Source organism: Oncorhynchus mykiss, chromosome 24 (assembly GCF_057628025.1).
Source record: "Oncorhynchus mykiss isolate SJ-2025 chromosome 24, ASM5762802v1, whole genome shotgun sequence".
Taxonomy (NCBI): Eukaryota; Metazoa; Chordata; class Actinopteri; order Salmoniformes; family Salmonidae; genus Oncorhynchus; species Oncorhynchus mykiss.
In genome coordinates this window covers 40,409,843-40,429,112 of record NC_143045.1, presented here as the reverse complement: position 1 = coordinate 40,429,112, position 19,270 = coordinate 40,409,843, and the positions used below count along the sequence as shown (strand labels likewise).

At 44.6% G+C, this 19,270-nt stretch overlaps 1 protein-coding gene across 3 annotated transcripts in view; it reads right to left on the bottom strand.

The window, feature by feature from the left end:
- Positions 1-942: 942 nt before the first annotated feature.
- The window catches only part of LOC110503252 (uncharacterized), a 37,924-nt gene continuing 19,596 nt past the window's right edge, over positions 943-19,270 (bottom strand). For 2 of the 3 annotated variants that reach the window (XM_090218968.1, XM_036961993.2), the window contains exons 4-14: positions 15,901-15,962; positions 15,613-15,739; positions 14,843-14,932; positions 14,508-14,636; positions 10,791-10,868; positions 10,529-10,581; positions 7,359-7,421; positions 5,117-5,152; positions 2,379-2,423; positions 1,892-1,982; positions 943-1,419 (exon numbers count right to left, since the gene is read on the bottom strand). In XM_090218968.1, coding sequence (XP_090075094.1) covers positions 1,232-1,419; positions 1,892-1,982; positions 2,379-2,423; positions 5,117-5,152; positions 7,359-7,421; positions 10,529-10,581; positions 10,791-10,868; positions 14,508-14,636; positions 14,843-14,932; positions 15,613-15,739; positions 15,901-15,962 — 962 coding nt within the window. In that variant the 3' untranslated portion in view covers positions 943-1,231. The remainder of the gene's footprint in view (positions 1,420-1,891; positions 1,983-2,378; positions 2,424-5,116; positions 5,153-7,358; positions 7,422-10,528; positions 10,582-10,790; positions 10,869-14,507; positions 14,637-14,842; positions 14,933-15,612; positions 15,740-15,900; positions 15,963-19,270) is intronic. The other variant, XM_090218969.1, reaches the window with a different exon arrangement.

Below are 19,270 nucleotides of genomic sequence, written 5' to 3'. Positions count from 1 at the left end.
ACTCTTGGCATTCTCTCAACCATAGATGAGTGATTTTCCTACAGTTTTGACGTTGAGTTCCTAACATATGCTGAGCATTTGTTGGCTGCTTTTCCTTCACTCTGTGATCCAACTCATCCCAAACTATCTCAATTGGGTTGAGGTCAGGGGATTGTGGAGGCCAGGTCATCTGATGCATCACTCCATCACTCTCCTTCTTGGTCAAGTAGCCCTTACACAGCCTGGAGGTGTGTTGGGTCATTGTCCTGTTGAAAAACTAATGATAATCCCACTATGCGCAAACCAGATGGGATGGCGTATCGCTGCAGAATGCTGTGGTAGCCATGCTGGTTAAGTGTTCCTTGAATTCTAAATAAATCACTGACTGTGTCAACAACATAGCACCCACACACCATCACACCTCCTCCTCCATGCTTCACGTTGGGAACCGAACTAGGCAAACCTGGCTTCTGGACAAGTCTCTGAATGTCCTTGAGTGGCCCAGCCAGAGCCCGGACTTGAGCCTGATCTAACATCTCTGGAGAGACCTGAAAATAGCTGTGCAGCAAAGCTCCCCATCCAGCCTGACAGAGCTTGAGAGGATCTTCAGAGAAGAATGGGAGAAACTCCCCAAATACAGGTGTGCCAAGCTTGTAGCGTCATACCCAAGAAGACTCGAGGATGTAATCGCTGCCAATGGTGCTTCAAGAAGGTATTGAGTAAAGGGTCTGAATACTTATGTAAATGGATGAAGGATGTAGGTAATGGTGTCAGTCTGGTGTAGAAGGATTGTTCTACTCAGTTATATCAATGAAGGATGTAGGTAATGGTGTCAGTCTGGTGTAGAAGGGTTGTTCTACTCAGTTATATCAATGAAGGATGTAGGTAATGGTGTCAGTCTGGTGTAGAAGGATTGTTCTACTCAGTTATATCACCATTTATATATATATATCACCATATATCACCATTTATAATATTTGTTTTATTTCCTGTGTGATATTTTTTATTTGTAATACATTTGCAAACATTTTTAAAAGCCTGTTTTCACTTTTTCATTATGAGATATTGTGTGTAGATTAATGAGGGGGAAACATTTAAAAATCCATTTCAGAATAAGGCTGTAACGTAACAAAATGTGGAAAAAAGTCAGGTGGTCTGAATACTTTCCAAATGCATTGTATATATATATATATTTTTTAAACAATACATGGAAGGTGCAATCTATCTGCAATATTAAAGCTGATCTACCCCCCTAAAAAAGACCTTGTCTCTGTCTGACCACCTCTATAGGCAGATTGTTTCCTTGAGGATTGGAGGAGAGTTGGAGAGGCTGAAGTCGTCCTGTCTTGATGGTGAACTCGGCCTTCCTGGTCCTCATGGCGGGAAATGAGAAGGAATCTGGTTGGCTCTCCAGTCCAGAGCCGGACTCCACTGGACTCTCTGCATACAGAAAAGGACAATGGTAGAAACCACGAAAACAAACATTAGAGTCTCACTCTATCCTCTTGACCCAATCAATACTATTATGCAAATCACGTCTTCCAGAATCAGAACTCCCTCCTCCTTTACCGTGGATACCAATCATGTGTTCCAGAATCAGAACTCCCTTCCCCTTTACCGTTGATGCCAATCATGTCTTCCAGAATCAAAAACCCCTCCCTCTTTACCGTTGATGCCAATCATGTCTTCCAGAATCAAAAACCCCTCCCTCTTTACCGTTGATGCCAATCATGTCTTCCAGAATCAGAAACCCATCTCTCTTTACCGTTGATGCCAATCATGTCTTCCAGAATCAAAAACCCCTCCCTCTTTACCGTGGATGCCAATCATGTGTTCCAGAATCAGAAACCCCTCCCTCTTTACCGTGGATGCCAATCATGTGTTCCAGAATCAGAAACCCCTCCCTCTTTACCGTGGATGCCAATCATGTGTTCCAGAATCAGAACTCTCTCTGCCAGGATCTTGAGAGCTTCCCTTAGCTGCTGCACTCCCTCAGTTCCCCCCTGAGAGACAGACAGAGACAGACACTCCCTCAGTTCCCCCCTGAGAAACAGACAGAGACAGACACTCTCTCAGTTCCCTCTCTGAGAAACAGACAGAGACAGACAGAGACAGACACTCCCTCAGTTCCCCCCTGAGAGACAGACAGAGACAGACACTCCCTCAGTTCCCCCCTGAGAAACAGACAGAGACAGACACTCTCTCAGTTCCCTCTCTGAGAAACAGACAGAGACAGACAGAGACAGACACTCCCTCAGTTCCCCTCTGAGAGACAGACAGACAGACACTCCCTCAGTTCCCCCCTCTGAGAGACAGACAGAGAGAGACACTCCCTCAGTTCCCCCCCTCTGAGAGACAGACAGAGACAAATAACCATAAATACACAATGCAGTGCATACCTCAGGTAAACCCTCTCCTGGCTCCCCCTTCTGCCCAGACTGCCCCTGTAAACACATTGACACATTCATTATCATTACAAAACCACTTGCAAAAATCACTGAACATCAGTTGTCAGAGCAGCTTACCGATCGCTGCAGCTGTACACAGCCCATCTGTAAATAGCCCATCCAACCAACTACCAACCTCATCCCCATATTTGTTTTTGTTTTTCTGCTCTTTTGCACACCAGTATTTCGACTTGCACATCCTCATCTGCACATACTGTATCCCAACCAGAAGCCATGGATTACAGGCAACATCCGCACCGAGCTAAAGGCTAGAGCTGCCGCTTTCAAGGAGCAGGACACTAATCCGGACGCTTATAAGCAATCCCGCTATGCCCTCAGACGAACCCATCAAACAGGAAAAGTGTCAATACAGGACGAAGATTGAATCCTACTATGCCGGCTTTGCGGGAGGCCGTTATCTTCGGCTTCCATGTCTCATGTATTGAAATGCAACTGTTCCACGAAAATGCGCATGTGAAAATCATAACGAGCACGCAGAACGGTAGAAATGATAGGATAAATTGTTTCCCCAAACTTGAAACTCAAACGCTGCCTTTGGAGTCTTTATGAAATAATTACCTCCACGTTTTACATGGTTGGGTTTTGCCTGTAGGCTACTTTGAAGCAAGGTAAGACGTGCCTCGTAATATGAAATAAAACATTCACGTTTAAAACAATTCAGTATGTTTTCAAATTGCATACTGCCTCCAGCTCGCATTGTAAAGTGGTGGGTTGCCTGGCTGATAGCCTGTTGCCTGGCTGATAGCCTGTTGCCTGGCTGATAGCCTGTTGCCTGGCTGATAGCCTGTTGCCTGGCTGATAGCCTGTTGCCTGGCTGATAGCCTGTTGCCTGTTGCCTGGCTGATAGCCTATTGCCTGGCTGATAGCCTATTGCCTGGCTGATAGCCTGTTGCCTGGCTGATAGCCTGTTGCCTGGCTGATAGCCTATTGCCTGGCTGATAGCCTGTTGCCTGGCTGATAGCCTGTTGCCTGGCTGATAGCCTGTTGCCTGGCTGATAGCCTGTTGCCTGGCTGATAGCCTATTGCCTGGCTGATAGCCTGTTGCCTGGCTGATAGCCTGTTGCCTGGCTGATAGCCTGTTGCCTGGCTGATAGCCTGTTGCCTGGCTGATAGCCTGTTGCCTGGCTGATAGCCTATTGCCTGGCTGATAGCCTATTGCCTGGCTGATAGCCTGTTGCCTGGCTGATAGCCTGTTGCCTGGCTGATAGCCTGTTGCCTGGCTGATAGCCTGTTGCCTGGCTGATAGCCTATTGCCTGGCTGATAGCCTGTTGCCTGGCTGATAGCCTGTTGCCTGGCTGATAGCCTGTTGCCTGGCTGATAGCCTGTTGCCTGGCTGATAGCCTGTTGCCTGGCTGATAGCCTGTTGCCTGGCTGATAGCCTATTGCCTGGCTGATAGCCTGTTGCCTGGCTGATAGCCTGTTGCCTGGCTGATAGCCTGTTGCCTGGCTGATAGCCTGTTGCCTGGCTGATAGCCTGTTGCCTGGCTGATAGCCTGTTGCCTGGCTGATAGCCTGTTGCCTGGCTGATAGCCTATTGCCTGGCTGATAGCCTGTTGCCTGGCTGATAGCCTATTGCCTGGCTGATAGCCTATTGCCTGGCTGATAGCCTGTTGCCTGGCTGATAGCCTGTTGCCTGGCTGATAGCCTGTTGCCTGGCTGATAGCCTGTTGCCTGGCTGATAGCCTGTTGCCTGGCTGATAGCCTGTTGCCTGGCTGATAGCCTATTGCCTGGCTGATAGCCTGTTGCCTGGCTGATAGCCTGTTGCCTGGCTGATAGCCTGTTGCCTGGCTGATAGCCTGTTGCCTGGCTGATAGCCTGTTGCCTGGCTGATAGCCTGTTGCCTGGCTGATAGCCTGTTGCCTGGCTGATAGCCTGTTGCCTGGCTGATAGCCTATTGCCTGGCTGATAGCCTATTGCCTGGCTGATAGCCTGTTGCCTGGCTGATAGCCTGTTGCCTGGCTGATAGCCTGTTGCCTGGCTGATAGCCTGTTGCCTGGCTGATAGCCTGTTGCCTGGCTGATAGCCTGTTGCCTGGCTGATAGCCTGTTGCCTGGCTGATAGCCTGTTGCCTGGCTGATAGCCTGTTGCCTGGCTGATAGCCTGTTGCCTGGCTGATAGCCTGTTGCCTGGCTGATAGCCTGTTGCCCGTTTCAATTACCAGTTGAGAGAAAAAAAACAATAGCAGCTATTTTTAATCGTGCAACAAAAACTGTGTTTTTTTAACACCCGATTTGCATTTAGAATTGTTACACAGTGAATGGGGTTCTAAAATACCATGTTTTCCTCCAGCAGCAACCTGCCCGTGGAGCAGCAGGAGAAACCCCTCTCAGAACAGGCTCTGTGTGCTGCGATAGTTGTGTTGGAATAAATAAGATATATGATGACTACACACAGGCCAATTTAATTCCACTAATTTTATGCGAATGAACCTATAGACTGATAAGGCATGATGGGAAAACGTATTTCCATAGACTGGTATTCCCATCAATGACTAAAAAGCATTATTTTGCAATGGGATTTTTTAAATCCCGGTCATTTTGGCCGGCAACAGTTTTATTTATCAACTTTTCATTATTATATATATTTTTTTTTTATCAGCCAAAAGCTAACATGAAAACCCTGGCGTTTTGCTTTGCGTGCCTGTGTGAACAGCCTTTCCGTACTCACAGGCTGGCCATGCTCCCCTGTTAATCCTGGAGGTCCCTGGTGAGAGAGAGAGAGGAACACAGATCAGAGGACCTACTCCCCCCCCCCCCCCCCCCCCAAAAAAAAAACCCATCTTTAGATTCATAACATCCCGGTCTAATCGCTCATCAGGGCGGTGTCACAGGAAGAACCAGCACACCACTGAGGTTGGCCGCAATGACTGGTCTGTTTGATGTTCTCACCGACGGGTCTACCTGGTCACGTACGGGTTAAACCCTCTGTTCTTTAATAACAGCAGATGAACGGGATTAGGTTTAACATCATGGTCAAATTGGAACTTTATTGTTGTGATCAGCGAGGTCTGATCAGGGCCACGGGCTGATTAATTATGTCTGAATGGGAACTTTACTGTTGTGATTTGTGAGGTCGGACCAGGGCCATATGCTGATTAACCGTTGGCCTACAATTTCTGCGACCCTGGGGAAATCTAATTCATCAAAATCCATCTGTTTAAGCTAGAGATATCTGTTGTTTTTTTTTCCCCCTCTGTGGGCTCCATCTCAATCCACCACGTCCTCTGAATGGTGACAGAGCTAGAGCGGTGTTTGTCAGACCATGAGACACAAAATGATAGGATTTTTTGTTGTTGTTGTCTTCTCACGAAAACATCTGCATTGTCCGGTCGGTTTGGCCTAAAAAAAACTATTGTGACCAATCTATTGAAAGATGAGAGTCTCACGAACACCATGGTGTTCTCTATTTTGCTAGGATGCCCACAATACTCACAAAAATAATCTTAAAGGGACCTTAAGTACCAGTTTAAAAAAAAGAAAGGAAGTATACAATATACGGAGATAGTATAATGTCTACAATAAGGGGATAAATAAATGTCTTATATCCGATATAGGACAGACACGTCAGAAAAAAACTTCCTTTTGATTTTGTTTTGGACTATATATTGTTCCATTTGTTCCAATCTGTTATTCAAATGTGTTTCTATTGGCTAATAGCAGTAAGGACTATCTGTTATTCAAATGTGTTTATATTGGCTAATAGCAGTAAGGACTATCTGTTATTCAAATGTGTTTATATTGGCTAATAGCAGTAAGGACTATCTGTTATTCAAATGTGTTTATATTGGCTAATAGCAGTAAGGACTATCTGTTATTCAATGTGTTTCTATTGGCTAATAGCAGTAAGGACTATCTGTTATTCAAATGTGTTTCTATTGGCTAATAGCAGTAAGGACTATCTGTTATTCAATGTGTTTCTATTGGCTAATAGCAGTAAGGACTATCTGTTATTCAAATGTGTTTCTATTGGCTAATAGCAGTAAGGACTATCTGTTATTCAATGTGTTTCTATGGGCTAATAGCAGTAAGGACTATCTGTTATTCAATGTGTTTCTATTGGCTAATAGCAGTAAGGACTATCTGTTATTCAAATGTGTTTCTATTGGCTAATAGCATTAACAACCAATTCAAAGGTTTCACCCAATCATTTTTTTTGTTGTTGTTGTTGACACCTTTAAGGGGTTTAAAAAAAAAATAATCTAAATAAAATAGATAAATGATTCTTGGTATGAACATCATAAAACAATATCCCTATGTCGTCATAGAAACCTCCCCCCTGGTTGTGATCAGTGAGGTCTAACCAGGGCCACACGTTGATTAATTATGGCTGAATGAGAAGTTTACTTTTGTGATCAGTGAAGTCTAACCAGGGCCACACGTTGATTCATTATGGCTGAATGTGAAGTTTACTTTTGTGATCAGTGAAGTCTAACCAGGGCCACACGTTGATTCATTATGGCTGAATGTGAAGTTTACTTTTGTGATCAGTGAAGTCTAACCAGGGCCACACGTTGATTCATTATGGCTGAATGAGAAGTTTACTTTTGTGATCAGTGAGGTCTAACCAGGGCCACACGTTGATTCATTATGGCTGAATGTGAAGTTTACTTTTGTGATCAGTGAAGTCTAACCAGGGCCACACGTTGATTCATTATGGCTGAATGAGAAGTTTACTTTTGTGATCAGTGAAGTCTGACGTATGGATGCTTCGCAAATGTTCCCTGGTCAAAATTAGTGTACTCCGTTTGGGAGGCAGACTTAGTATTTGAACACTAGCTCTTTAAAAGAGATCCTGTCTACCTCCTGATCAAAACAGATGTCCGTGTTGGAATACACGTTCATAACAAATTCCTTCTAAAGCAGTCCAGTGTTTTATAATGAGAACATTAGGGGTAACATTTATGCCTCACCCTCTCCCCTGTGTCTCCTTTAGACCCTGGGTCCCCAGCCGTGCCTTGGAGGCCTCCCTCTGCCTGAAACACACAAACAGGAAGAGGTATCAGACATCTCCCTCACACAGCCAGGCTCACACTGCCCTGGCCGTGACCATAGTAACATCTCTACTATGTAATGTTGACCTTGACCATAGTAACATCTCTGCTATGTAATGTTGACCTTGACCATAGTAACATCTCTGCTATGTAATGTTGACCTGACCTTGACCATAGTAACATCTCTGCTATGTAATGTTGACCTGACCGTGACCATAGTAACATCTCTGCTATGTAATGTTGACCTTGACCATAGTAACATCTCTGCTATGTAATGTTGACCTTGACAATAGTAACATCTCTGCTATGTAATGTTGACCGTGACCATAGTAACATCTCTGCTATGTAATGTTGACCTGACCTTTACCATAGTAACATCTCTACTATGTAATGTTGACCTTGGCCATAGTAACATCTCTGCTATGTAATGTTGACCGTGACCATAGTAACATCTCTGCTATGTAATGTTGACCGTGACCATAGTAACATCTCTGCTATGTAATGTTGACATTGACCATAGTAACATCTCTGCTATGTAATGTTGACCTGACCTTGACCATAGTAACATCTCTGCTATGTAATGTTGACCTTGACCATAGTAACATCTCTGCTATGTAATGTTGACCTGACCTTGACCATAGTAACATCTCTGCTATGTAATGTTGACCGTGACCATAGTAACATCTCTGCTATGTAATGTTGACCTGACCTTGACCATAGTAACATCTCTGCTATGTAATGTTGACCTTGACCATAGTAACATCTCTGCTATGTAATGTTGACCGTGACCATAGTAACATCTCTGCTATGTAATGTTGACCGTGACCATAGTAACATCTCTGCTATGTAATGTTGACCTGATCGTAACCATAGTAACATCTCTGCTATGTAATGTTGACCTTGACCATAGTAACATCTCTACTATGTAATGTTGACCTTGACCATAGTAACATCTCTGCTATGTAATGTTGACCTTGACCATAGTAACATCTCTGCTATGTAATGTTGACCGTGACCATAGTAACATCTCTGCTATGTAATGTTGACCGTGACCATAGTAACATCTCTGCTATGTAATGTTGACTGTGACCATAGTAACATCTCTGCTATGTAATGTTGACCTTGACCATAGTAACATCTCTGCTATGTAATGTTGACCGTGACCATAGTAACATCTCTGCTATGTAATGTTGACTGTGACCATAGTAACATCTCTGCTATGTAATGTTGACCGTGACCATAGTAACATCTCTGCTATGTAATGTTGACCTTGACCATAGTAACATCTCTACTATGTAATGTTGACCTGACCGTAACCATAGTAACATCTCTGCTATGTAATGTTGACCTGACCGTGACCATAGTAACATCTCTGCTATGTAATGTTGACCTGACCGTGACCATAGTAACATCTCTACTATGTAATGTTGACCTGACCGTAACCATAGTAACATCTCTGCTATGTAATGTTGACCTGACCGTGACCATAGTAACATCTCTGCTATGTAATGTTGACCTTGACCATAGTAACATCTCTGCTATGTAATGTTGACCTTGACAATAGTAACATCTCTGCTATGTAATGTTGACCGTGACCATAGTAACATCTCTGCTATGTAATGTTGACCTGACCTTGACCATAGTAACATCTCTGCTATGTAATGTTGACCTTGACAATAGTAACATCTCTGCTATGTAATGTTGACCGTGACCATAGTAACATCTCTGCTATGTAATGTTGACCTGACCTTGACCATAGTAACATCTCTGCTATGTAATGTTGACCTTGACCATAGTAACATCTCTGCTATGTAATGTTGACCGTGACCATAGTAACATCTCTGCTATGTAATGTTGACCTTGACCATAGTAACATCTCTGCTATGTAATGTTGACCTTGACCATAGTAACATTTCTGCTATGTAATGTTGACCGTGACCATAGTAACATCTCTGCTATGTAATGTTGATCTGACCGTAACCATAGTAACATCTATGCTATGTAATGTTGACCTTGACCATAGTAACATCTCTGCTATGTAATGTTGATCTGACCGTAACCATAGTAACATCTATGCTATGTAATGTTGACCTTGACCATAGTAACATCTCTGCTATGTAATGTTGACCTTGACCATAGTAACATCTCTGCTATGTAATGTTGACCTTGACAATAGTAACATTTCTGCTATGTAATGTTGACCTGACCTTGACCATAGTAACATCTCTGCTATGTATTGTTGACCTGACCTTGACCATAGTAACATCTCTGCTATGTAATGTTGACCTTGACAATAGTAACATTTCTGCTATGTAATGTTGACCTGACCTTGACCATAGTAACATTTCTGCTATGTAATGTTGACCGTGACCATAGTAACATCTCTGCTATGTAATGTTGACCTGACCGTAACCATAGTAACATCTCTGCTATGTAATGTTGACCTGACCGTGACCATAGTAACATCTCTGCTATGTAATGTTGACCTTGACCATAGTAACATCTCTGCTATGTAATGTTGACCTTGACCATAGTAACATCTCTGCTATGTAATGTTGACCTTAACCATAGTAACATCTCTGCTATGTAATGTTGACCTTGACCATAGTAACATCTCTGCTATGTAATGTTGACCGTGACCATAGTAACATCTCTACTATGTAATGTTGACCTGACCGTGACCATAGTAACATTTCTGCTATGTAATGTTGACCTTGACCATAGTAACATCTCTGCTATGTAATGTTGACCTTGACCATAGTAACATCTCTGCTATGTAACGTTGACCTTGACCATAGTAACATCTCTACTATGTAATGTTGACCTGATCGTAACCATAGTAACATCTCTGCTATGTAATGTTGACCTGACCGTGACCATAGTAACATCTCTGCTATGTATTGTTGACCTGACCGTGACCATAGTAACATTTCTGCTATGTAATGTTGACCTGACCGTAACCATAGTAACATCTCTGCTATGTAATGTTGACCTGACCGTAAACATAGTAACATCTCTGCTATGTAATGTTGACCTGACTGTGACCATAGTAACATCTCTGACATTATACTAGACTATTTGGTACTCACATCTCGCCCTGGGAGACCTGGAACTCCTGCTGGTCCGATTGGTCCAGGGGGACCTGTGATGTCACAGAAACAGTTCCAGAACATATTCGTGTTGATGGTACTTGTAGTTCTTAGAGAGAAAAACACTGATACAAACACACACCTGCAGGGGGACACCCACCTGCAGGGACACACACCTGCAGGGACACACACTTGCAGGGACACAAACCTGCAGGGACACATACCTGCAGGGACACAGATACACACAGAAATGAAGTTGTACCTGGGGGTCCAAGGGGACCAGGTGGACCGGGAGGGCCGGCTACGAACTCAGGAAGAGCTGGAGGAAGAGGTGTTTCCTCTGATTAAAACACAGACAAGAAATACAGTATTTACCGAAGTTGTACCACAGAGGCGGTCAGTGATGTTAAATTTACAGCATTACAGCATATTGGATGACTGTCATTCATATTCCATTCACCCAGTTCGATGTAACAGCGGTAGGTTTAGGCTACTACATGATACACTCTAATTTGAAATCAATGTACCCAGAGGAGGACGGAAGCAAGCTGTCCTCCAGCTACACCATGGTGCTACCCTAGAGGGTGCTGTTGAGTCTACTGTAGAGTTTAATTGCAAAACAGTGTGTTTTAAATCAATTATTTGGTGACGTGAATATATTTAGTATAGTTTTATCTAAAAAGGAATAACTTTTTAAATGTTTACAATTTTTATTTCTATGAAATTCACTGAGGAAGATGGTCCTCCCTTTCCTCCTCTGAGAAGCCTCCACTGTTGTACCACTTTGCTGTAAAATCTCAATGGTGTTTCATTAAAGTTTGTAGGACCTCTGACCCAACACTTCCCCCTTGTAGTGTGTGTGTGTTTGTCTGTGTGTTTGTCTGTGTGTGTGTGTGTGTGTGTGTGTGTGTGTGTGTGTGTGTGTGTGTGTGTTGCTAGGGCAAACTGCTAGGGCAAACTGCTTGGGCAAACTGCTAGGGTAAAGTACTTTTAAAGTACATTTCTATTCATATATGCATCTGTCTAGTATGTGCTGTCCTGTCTAGTATGTGTTGTCCTGTCTAGTATGTGTTGTCCTGTCTAGTATGTGTTGTCCTGTCTAGTATGTGTTGTCCTGTCTAGTAGGTGTTGTCCTGTCTAGTATGTGTTGTCCTGTCTAGTAGGTGTTGTCCTGTCTAGTATGTGTTGTCCTGTCTAGTATGTGTTGTCCTGTCTAGTATGTGCTGTCCTGTCTAGTATGTGCTGTCCTGTCTAGTATGTGTTGTCCTGTCTAGTATGTGTTGTCCTGTCTAGTATGTGTTGTCCTGTCTAGTATGTGCTGTCCTGTCTAGTATGTGTTGTCCTGTCTAGTATGTGTTGTCCTGTGTGTATGTGTTGTCCTGTCTAGTATGTGTTGTCCTGTGTGTATGTGTTGTCCTGTCTAGTATGTGTTGTCCTGTCTAGTATGTGTTGTCCTGTGTGTATGTGTTGTCCTGTCTAGTATGTGTTGTCCTGTCTAGTATGTGTTGTCCTGTCTAGTATGTGTTGCCCTGTCTAGTATGTGTTGTCCTGTGTATATGTGTTGTCCTGTCTAGTATGTGTTGTCCTGTGTGTATGTGTTGCCCTGTCTAGTATGTGTTGTCCTGTGTGTATGTGTTGTCCTGTCTAGTATGTGTTGTCCTGTCTAGTATGTGTTGTCCTGTCTAGTATGTGTTGTCATAAACCCGAATCACTTCCTCTTCACCCTAACTGTAAGCGTTAACCCAAACATCCCCAACCCCGGCCAGCACACTTAACTAAAACTAAGGTAAAGTGCACTGGTGGAATCATCCGTCCGTCTGGAACTAATTCCAGCTGCTGCTGCAGTTTCCCTCTAGCCACATCAGGAGGGCCTATGAGTGGCAGAGCCTTGCCTCCATCCCCTCTCTATACGGGCCTGGGATTTGGCTCCTGGCTGGTTCTGAGTTTCCAGACTGCTGTGCTGACAGTTTACAAATGAGCTGTGATTTACAGCCAGCTGGCTCAAGCAGCTAACACAGCCTCTCCTCTCCTCTCCTCTCCTCTCCTCTCCTCTCCTCTCCTCTCCTCTCCTCTCCTCTTCTCTTCTCTTCTCTTCTCTTCTCTTCTCTTCTCTTCTCCTCTCCTCTCCTCTCCTCTCTTCTCCTCTCTTCTCCTCTCTTCTCCTCTCTTCTCCTCTCTTCTCTTCTCTTCTCTTCTCCTCTCCTCTCCTCTCCTCTCAACAGACCCAGATCTAGACCAAGACCCACACTAAACTTAAACCCCAATCTAAACCCCAATCTTAACCCCAATCTTAACCCTAATCTTAACCCTAATCTTAACCCCAATCTTAACCACACTGCTAACCTTATGCCTAACCCTAAAATTAAACTTTTGATTTTGCAGTTTGGCCAAATACTGGTAACCCCAGTCAGCCTGCACTGCCCCCCAGTGTTGAACTATGGCACATTAACCTGTGTTTGCCTTGTCTGACCCATTCTAGTCACCATCACAAACTCATCCATGGAAAACAGTTTGTATTTAGATACCGGCCCTGGTATGAATTAATCACATAATATTTCAGTTTAAAGTCTAGAATAGGTATTTTCTGTGAAATAGAGATACCTGTTAGCAGCTGCGTGGCCATAGAGACACATGGTAGCTGTTAGCAGCTGCGTGGCCATAGAGACACATGGTAGCTGTTAGCAGCTGCGTGGCCATAGAGACACATGGTAGCTGTTAGCAGCTGCGTGGCCATAGAGACCCATGGTAGCTGTTAGCAGCTGCGTGGCCATAGAGACACATGGTAGTTGTTAGCAGCTGCGTGGCCATAGAGACACATGGTAGCTGTTAGCAGCTGCGTGGCCATAGAGACACATGGTAGCTGTTAGCAGCTGCGTGGCCATAGAGACACATGGTAGAGGTTAGCAGCTGCGTGGCCATAGAGACACATGGTACCTGTTAGCAGCTGCGTGGCCATAGAGACACATGGTAGTTGTTAGCAGCTGCGTGGCCATAGAGACACATGGTAGCTGTTAGCAGCTGCGTGGCCATAGAGACCCATGGTAGCTGTTAGCAGCTGCGTGGCCATAGAGACCCATGGTAGCTGTTAGCAGCTGCGTGGCCATAGAGACCCATGGTAGCTGTTAGCAGCTGCGTGGCCATAGAGACACAAGGTAGCTGTTAGCAGCTGCGTGGCCATAGAGACCCATGGTGGCTGTTAGCAGCTGCGTGGTCATAGAGACCCATGGTAGCTGTTAGCAGCTGCGTGGCCAATGAGACCCATGGTAGCGGTTAACAGCTGCGTGGCCATAGAGACACAAGGTAGCGGTTAGCAGCTGCATGGCCATAGAGACACATGGTAGCTGTTAGCAGCTGCGTGGCCATAGAGACCCATGGTAGCGGTTAGCAGCTGCGTGGCCATAGAGACCCATGGTACCTGTTAACAGCTATGTGGACATAGAGACCCATGGTAGCTGTTAGCAGCTGCGTGGTCATAGAGACCCATGGTAGCTGTTAGCAGCTGCGTGGCCATAGAGACCCATGGTAGCTGTTAGCAGCTGCGTGGCCATAGAGACCCATGGTAGCTGTTAGCAGCTGCAGTATGAATGTGGACACACAAGGAAACAATCAACTTCATTCAACCCAGTATTTCCTGTTGTAGGAATTCTGTACATGAGACATTTTGACCCTGGTGAATAACCACCTGATGCATTTTAACTACTAATGTGATGTCTTTGTTACAGACTGAAGCAAACACGGCTATTTTGAGGAGGACATATACTCTGAGGCCCTCTCAGTGGTTCTAATTAATTGCTTCTCCTTCTTGGATATGAACATATATTCTGCCCTTGTTCTGCTTTCATTGGTCCTTGGCCAGTGTTCCAATCGTAGTTGACAGGAAGAGCTCATAGAAAACAATACCATCTACTGAGGCTGAGATGGTGATGATGGTGGTTGTGTGTGTGTGTGTGTGTGTGTGGGGGGGGGGGGGTCCACTCACCCTGCTCGTCGAACCCGAACATGTCACCCCTCGGCTGGGTAGGGGAGTGACGTGGCCTTGGAGGGCCTGGAGGTCCGGGGAGGCCTGGAAAACCGATCTCTCCTGGTCTTCCTCGCTCTCCCATTGGCCCTGGGAATCAGAGAGGGGACATATCATCTCACAACAATAGGCATTCCGACATTGAAGATAAATGACCTGAACATGCATGGTCTTACGTCAGGCGCCGTCACTCCTATGCAACGCTCGCAGGCGGAATCTTCTGACTCAAGACACAATGTTGAAAAACCAGAACAAATGTCATGCATTCCCATCTGAGGAATATTAGGATGGATCACCTGTCGGTCCGGTCTGTCCTGGAACCCCTGCCTCGCCAGCTGGGCCTGGAATACCTGGTGATCCGATTGGCCCCGGTGGTCCTCTTCCTCCTATGGACAGGAACCAGAACAATGTGTTTACCATGTTGAGAGGTAACCTCCCCAGAGGTGATGTATGACTGCAGGTAGGATGGAGGGCCTATGGGGGAGGGGTTAGGGGTGTTACCTTACTGCAGATAGGATGGAGGGCCTATGGGGGAGGGGTTAGGGGTGTTACCTTACTGCAGGTAGGATGGAGGGCCTATGGGGGTGGGGTTAGGGGTGTTACCTGGCTCCAGGTAGGATGGAGGGCCTATGGGGGTGGGGTTAGGGGTGTTACCTGGCTCCAGGTAGGATGGAGGGCCTATGGGGGTGGGGTTAGGGGTGTTACCTGGCTCCAGGTAGGATGGAGGGCCTATGGGGGTGGGGTTAGGGGTGTTACCTGGCTCCAGGTAGGATGGAGGGCCTATTGGGGAGGGGTTAGGGGTGTTACCTGGCTCCAGGTAGGATGGAGGGCCTATGGGGGAGGGGTTAGGGGTGTTACCTGGCTCCAGGTAGGATGGAGGGCCTATGGGGGTGGGGTTAGGGGTGTTACCTGGCTCCAGGTAGGATGGAGGGCCTATATGGGGGAGGGGTTAGGGGTGTTACCTGGCTCCAGGTAGGATGGAGGGCCTATATGGGGGAGGGGTTAGGGGTGTTACCTGGCTCCAGGTAGGATGGAGGGCCTATGGGGGAGGGGTTAGGGGTATTACCTGGCTCCAGGTAGGATGGAGGGCCTATGGGGGTGGGGTTAGGGGTGTACACCTCGTTATCACTGGAACCCTCCGTTGAGTTGTTGAAGGATGGTGATGGTGAACCTGCCCCGTCTAGCAGTTTAATCTGGAATAACAAAAGAGCCAGGGTCAGATTAAATATACTGATGTGACATGTAATCTTCCGTCCATCATAATCATAATTTTCTTAATCGTCGTCATCATCTTCAACCAGCCATCTTTCTTCCATGTCCTCTGTTCTCTTTTCCCCATGTCATGCCTTCTTACCTTGGACTCGATGTAGTTCAGTCTGCTGTTCATGTCAGTGAAGCCGGTGCAGTTCATGTACTCTGCAACGAGAGAGAGAGAGAGGAGAGAGGAGATGACAGACACACACACACACACACACACACACACACACCCTCTCCTGGCAGTGGGTTAATACCACCACTACTGGGAAGCCAAAAGACACACAAAAGAACAATAGCCGTAAACCAATATCCAGGAATTTATTAGCTATTCTTAAATATTTTCTTCATTAAATCACACTCAGGCAGACTAAACATCGTCTTTCCCTCTTTCTCTCCAACACACACACACACACACACACACACACACACAGACTTTCAACAGCAACATTCTGAGGGGTATGAATGAATCCAATAGGTTTTATTGGCATTTAATTGTTTTGAGAGAAAAGTCAAGATCATATCAACTAATCTACTGGTTCCCACAATGGGGTAATCGAGACACCATTTGTATAATAATCTGGTCAATGGGGTACTCAGGACACCACTTATATAATAATCTGGTCAATGGGGTACTCAGGACACCACTTATATAATAATCTGGTCAATGGGGTACTCAGGACACCATTTATATAATAATCTGGTCAATGGGGTACTCAGGACACCACTTATATAATAATCTGGTCAATGGGGTACTCAGGACACCACTTGTATAATAATCTGGTCAATGGGGTACTCAGGACACCACTTATATAATAATCTGGTCAATGGGGTACTCAGGACACCACTTGTATAATAATCTGGTCAATGGGGTACTCAGGACACCATTTATATAATAATCTGGTCACCTCTGAGTAAACTACATGACATGCACAGAGGAACGTTAGTCTAGGAGTGTAGCCTGTAAATAGAATGTTCTGTTATAGAATGTCAAGAACAGAAGTGTTCCGGAATGTTCCCCATTCCACAGACACATCTGGCCACACAAACCTAATGATGTAGAATGCCATGGACAACTAGGAGTCATAAATAACTAGTCATTGCAACAACAAAAGGAGCTGAAACGGTTCTGGCTTCCCTACATCATGGTTTAACCACTGTACACAGGGTTCCACTGGCTGCCGTTGAGGTTTATGGTCTGAAATAGGACAGGCAGGGTTTAGGTGTGAGGGTGTGTGTGTGGGGGGCGGGGGGGGGGGGGGGGGGGGGGGGGGGGTCCAAAGTGTTGGTTTACCATTGGTATAAGCATCCACAAACAGAAGCACCAATCAAGGGCTCAACCAAACACATTCCTTTGTAATGAATCTTCCCACATTCTCAGTACTGTTTATCTAGCCACTTCAGTGAGACCAAAATGAACCCAATTAGCTCCTTGTGATAAGAGCAATTGCACTGAGTATCGGTACAGTAGGGTGTATGGGGGTGATATATGTACAGACCGATATGGAGTGTTCAGTTCAGGGGGGGTTTGGTTAGGGCACAGAAGTCAAATGACCCTCTCTCTCTCTCTCTGTTCTCTGTTCTGACCCAGGGTTATATCAGCTCTTACCCTTCATCCAGGGGCAGGATGGGTGCACCCTTAACCCCCCCCCCCCCTTGGGATCTGGAGTCATTACTGTGTCATAAACACGCGCCACAGAGACGAGTCTTCATGTCATGAACGTGAGCCAGAGATAATCTATACCAACATGTGGAGGTAGTGTAAGCATCACAGCAGAGAAAGGCAAAGTTCTGTTGTGTGAAAGCTAACGCAGCACTTATAGTGGAACCACAACCTACAGAGGAAGTATGTTGGGATCTGTAATGACACCATGGCAACATAATGACACCATGGCAACATTAAGACACCATGGCAACATAATGACACCATGGCAACATAATGACACCATGGCAACGTAATGACACCATGGCAACGTAATGACAACATGGCAATGTAATGACACCATGGCAACGTAATGACACCACGGCAACACAAAGACACCACGGCAACATAAAGACACCATGGCAACACAATGACACCATGGCAACACAAAGATATGGAGTCTCGTTCTATTTATTTTTCTTGGAATGATCTGAGTTTTTGGGATAGGATTTAATTACGTAGTCCTTTATACTGTAGTTATTACAGTAACAATGTGTTTTTGGGATAGGATTTAATTACGTAGTCCTCTATACTGTAGTTATTACAGTAACAATGTGTTTTTGGGATTGGATTTAATTACGTAGTCCTTAATACTGTAGTTATTACAGTAACAAGGTATTGCGCTAAATAAACAAACAAACGACATTTTCCTGTTTAAATTCTCAGAGGAGTCATGTTTTTGTCAAGTTCTGCAAACAGACACACTTCACTTTACTGGCAAAACAAGAACACCTGCCCATTGGACACAGATCATATCAACTAATCTACTTGTTCCCACAATGGGGTAATCGAGACACGTCATATCAACTAATCTACTTGTTCCCACAATGGGGTAATCGAGACGCGTCATTTCAACGTGGATCATTCGCTAATATTTGGTTGAGACGTTGATCAATGAGATTACAACCTATATACACCCACTCAAAAAGACAGCCAAAAGTTAGCTGAATATACAATGAGTTATCACTATGTTTTCACTATGAGTTATCACTATGAGTTATCACTATGTTTTCACTATGAGTTATCACTATGAGTTATCACTATGTTTTCACTATGAGTTATCACTATGAGTTATCACTATGAGTTATCACTATGTTTTCAACCATCTGAAAGCACAACCAGATTCCAATGGAATAACCATGTCTGATTTTTTGGGGGGGGTTTAGTTATCATCTAAATGAGTTATCACTGCACATTCAACCATTTAAAAGCACAACAAAGTTCAAATGAGAGTTAAAATGTCAGATTTAATTTAGTTATAGGATTTACTGCATGAATGCATTATCACTGTGCTTCATTCAATAGCAGAACAAAATCACCTGGATTGCAGCTGGTTGAGAGTACATTAAACGTACATAGAGCCAGTGATCAATGCTGTTGGAGATTCTGCGCAGATTGTGAACATCTCCCACTGACCTACGACCTTTGAAATGTTATATTGAACATACACTACTACATAAGTAGACCTTTATAGTTACAGTAACCTTACAATGAATAACAGTCACATGGCCATATTTTAAGGTTGAATGTGACATTAGTTTAATAAGACAGCCTTAACTTTAGGCTATTTACTGTGTTTAAAGTAATATTGAAATGTGTTAAGTTGACACCACAACCAGATATCAACATTTTAAAGGACATGTATATCTACTGCTTGGATAGTTCCATCTGAGCCACTGGCTAAATCCCATTATTTAACTTTTAGTTTTGGATGAGTTGGAGACGTGAATCCCAACAAATACTTTGTCAACAAGTTAATGGGTCATTT